This window comes from Halyomorpha halys, unplaced genomic scaffold, assembly GCF_000696795.3.
Source record: "Halyomorpha halys isolate HHAL.00 unplaced genomic scaffold, Hhal_1.1 Scaffold93.1, whole genome shotgun sequence".
In the NCBI taxonomy this organism is placed as follows: Eukaryota; Metazoa; Arthropoda; class Insecta; order Hemiptera; family Pentatomidae; genus Halyomorpha; species Halyomorpha halys.
In genome coordinates this window covers 755,027-759,322 of record NW_027116355.1, presented here as the reverse complement: position 1 = coordinate 759,322, position 4,296 = coordinate 755,027, and the positions used below count along the sequence as shown (strand labels likewise).

General features: G+C 30.1%; 1 protein-coding gene across 1 annotated transcript in view; it reads right to left on the bottom strand.

The window, feature by feature from the left end:
- LOC112211727 (modular serine protease) overlaps positions 1 to 3,743 on the bottom strand; it is a 40,087-nt gene extending 36,344 nt beyond the window's left edge. Inside the window, exon 1 of the mRNA XM_067053163.1 lies at positions 3,675 to 3,743. Within this exon, the coding sequence (XP_066909264.1) occupies positions 3,675 to 3,699 (25 nt within the window). The 5' untranslated portion in view covers positions 3,700 to 3,743. The remainder of the gene's footprint in view (positions 1 to 3,674) is intronic.
- Positions 3,744 to 4,296: the final 553 nt, after the last annotated feature.

Here is a 4,296-nt window from a genome sequence, read left to right as displayed (position 1 = left end):
AGTTCACTTTCTATTTGCAATAAATTGAAAAAAAATCGTTCGTTTTATCTCTTACCCGTCAAACCTCACTCTTCTGACACCGATTGAGAATTAATGGTATATAATTAGATTCAGACAAGAAAGTTGTTTTTGACCAGCTAGAATTGCCATTTGGCCCACTGAGCGCTCTAAGAATAATTATGTCGCTAACATTTTTTAACTTATTTAATGACAAGGGTGCCGTGAATTGTTTATTTTTCCATCAAGGATAATAATTAACCATATCACATTTTCATTAGTAATAAAAAGGATTAAATATAAATTATGTAAGGATTTAATAATTAACTTAAAGAAATAAGAGCAATAATATTGTTTCTAGTTTGAAAACCCATTTTTGGAAATAAGAGTAGTGATGTAATGTAAATTTAAATATAAATGAAAATACAATGTAATATATAATATGTCAGCAAATCCGGTAATTATTTTCTTCTTTACTGTAGCTATGAGTCAGCCCTGTTGGTTCGGGAAGCCTCCGGTAATAGTTTAAAATTAGCTGGCTTAAAACTGCATTTTGTTATTTTTATTGTTTATTTTCCTCTTCAAATCTTTCAGCTGACACACGAACATTAGGAAGTATAATTAATAAAAGAGTTCTTAAAAATTAGTAATATTTCTAAATATAAAAATATTTCACGGACTGATCCGCGGGTTGTTTCAAAGCCCCGTGGCCCACTTATGGTCCGCGGACCACTGGTCTAAAGATTTGTATACTTGACATAGGCCAAAGAAACAAAAATGGGTTCATAAAATTTGTCTTTAAGTTCTTCTGAGCTACTTCCTCCAGATTTAATGACCTTAGCTTTAACGGGAACCTAATTAATTAGGCATTCTCCGAAACCGATAATAGTTTCCAATTCCCTTTCTCTACCGCTTGGAAATACCACGTTGATTTTCTTGATTCTAATACCACTGGATCCTAATACCACAATGTCAGGGGTGGCCAACTTTTCTGTATATAAGATCTACTTTCTACTTATAAGGGGGAAGAATGGGTCTGAAATGCATACTATGTTTATAAACTGCGTTTCAGTATTAGGAGCATTCCAGCGAGGTACAATAAGTAATATATATGTTCAAAACTATAATACTTATTTTTTAAATCACTTATTACTTTTTCGAGATATAGGCTCATGAAGAAAATAAATTTCCAGACCCAACTTTTGATAGCAGCATTCCGTACATCCGTTACCTGAAAAAATCGATTTTCCGACACATTTTCAAGATTGATTTTTGCTGCACTTGATTAGCAATCAAATTAAAGCTGGTTTAATATTCTATCCAGTAGTTTATTACGTTTATCTTCATTGAAGTAGTAGTTTTAATGATATTTGCTAAAATAAATTGATTTACAGTTGTTCGGACAAAATTTCATGTGCAAAATTATATCAAACATTTTATCCGAACAACTGGAATTCAACATTTAGTGAATTTATTGCGCCAAATATCATAAAAACTACGTAAGAGTAGTTTTGATATTTTAAAAAATACATTTCTAGAACCATAATACGTACAGATGCCTGAAAGAACTCAAGCTAGTAAAAGTTACTATAAAATAGTTTATATCACGTATCTTCGTAAGAGGAGTAGTTTTTATGATATTCGTATATGAATATAAATTTTTCACATGAAATTTTGTCCAAACAACTGTAACTCAATTTATTTTGGCACATATCATGAAAATTACTACTCCTACTAAGATAAACGTAATAAACTACTTGATAGAATATTAAACTAGCTTTAGTTTGAGTACTAATTGGCATCTGTACTTCAAATGATTTTTGAGATATAGATCAAAATAAAATCACTAACTACTGATTTAGCCTGGCATTTTTGTGAAATGTTGCTTTTTAAAATATATCTCGAGAACTATTGAACATAAATAGCTCTTTTAGGGCTCACATTTTAGCAAATTTGCTCTACTTTAAATGGTTTTTTGAGATATAGAGATAATTCATTAACTCCTGATTTTTCATTGCAATTTTTATGGAATTTTTCTTTTTAAAAAGCTGTTGAATATAAATATCTTTATTAGACCTCATATTTTAGAAAATTTACTCTAATTTAAATAATGTTCTCTTAGGTTTTCTAGTCTTGATAGTTTTAAAGATATAGAACTCTCAATTTTTACTAGTGATTAAACATAATTTTCATTAAAGTAATCAAAAATTGGGGTAAAATAACTGCCTTTTTTCTTCTCTTGGGCTCTTGCACTAGATAATATTATAAATAATATTTCTTTCCAGTTCCAAAATTTTAACTTTTTTGTCTTGCTAAAGAATGACAGTAATATAAAAATATAGCAATAAAAAAAATGTCTATTGTACTCTTAATCATTTATTTAATTAATATTGAAAATACTAAAAATGATTGAATGAATAAATTTAACTGAACTAATTTAATATAGGTTATGTGAATAATAATAAATATTTAATATTTATGTTGGTTGGCATGACAACAATTACCAGATTGTACAGAAAAACTCACTGAGTCAAACTAGTACACAACAGTTCTTTTATTAATGCGTTTTTGGTCATTTTCCGTTACCTTCTACGACTTACTATGTTAAATATTATATTTTATCAAATCTTTGGCTTTACACAGATATATAATACATTTATAGTATTATTATTTCAGGAAATCGTGTTTTCAACATATTTTTCTTTAAAAATATTTTTCTTCACTTCTCCTTAAGTTAATTATCACATCCTTTTATAGTTTATATTCATCCGTTCATCACTATAAATATAATATATATTTGTATTTAAAATATATAAAATAAAACGTTCGATTTATTTGAAACTACTCTTACTCCGATATAAAGGGCCTAAAATCTGAATTGTATTTATCTGGACTGGAAGAGCAGAAATTCAGCTTGTTAACAGTTGAAGTTATGCTGGACATAGATGATATACAGAGGAGTTATGAATGTTTACATGGCATAGGCACAAAAACCAAAATCAAGTCCAAAAATATGTAATTTTTGACTTCTACGATTTGTATTTGAAGTCTTTTAAGGATGCTAAAAACGAATCTGACTAGCTTTTTCCTAAAATAAAATTGTATGGCTAACATTATTTAAGGCATATTTGGGTTTTTGTAATTCTATTTTAACATTCTAATGCATTTAATACGATCAGAAATATTTTTAGCCGCCCACTCCAAAAAAAAAAATTCCCAAAGCAAAGACAGAAAACGATATTATAAAAAACTTGTAAAAATTATATAAAGTAGATTGGCTAGAACCCTCGGACTCGCGCCTCATATTTTTCTATCTAGTATCACAAAAAAAACAAAATTCATTGAGAAAGATGATCCCACGTTCACGATGCTCCCCAATGTCAGTCGAGAAAGTCTGCTTGGTCTCTTGTAACCTTATGCCTATCAGATGTGCTCTCACAGAACAGATAATTTTGAAACATGCATTGTAAAATTGGAGCGCTAGCAGTAAAAAAGTAACGAAGTCTGGGCGAAACCGGGGTCTTATAGGTGTAAACATTAGGCTCATCTAAACTGCTATTTCCAAAGTTCGTATTTCTAGACATCATCATTATACCCAATGTTTCCAATTAATCTCTACATAAATTTAAATAAATGAAACACACCTAAATATTAGCTAATGAGTTGAAAAGACTTACGAAGAAAGATGATGTATAATTTCATGCTGTTAGAATAGAAGCAGGAAGAAGTGGACACTACACTGACCATCTCCTTTCTCCCTACCCTCTGTCAGCCCCCCCTCTCTCTCCTTTACATTACTATTAATATGGCTAAAAGATTTTTTTAACGTTGCCTATCTTCAAGTGCCCCATCCCGTTATTGTTCCTCCATTAGTCATAGTATATAATAATTGTTACTAATTCAGTTTTTTTTTCTCAGGATTGTTTAGTAACAGAGCTTTGAGAACCCAAAGGTTTGACACAGCTAACTATATATTTTGTTTTAAATGCATTTATTAGCATATCTAATTCTTTTAAAGCATCTGTCAGTATGGCGGCAGCGAGGTTCAAAATTAAATTTACCTGAACCTTCTATTGATTACTAAAAGTACATTATACTTTATATTAATGAATATGAGATATATTATAAAAATATTTATATAATTGAATTCAAGACATCCAAATAAACCACCATAAGATGCCGCCCTTTCTCAACACCCACGACGTCCGGATAAGGCATATCGATGCATCAACCCACTGACATCACGGGAATTTATCGGCATTCTAGAGGGTCAGTGAGAGAGCTACGATAACTCGTCTA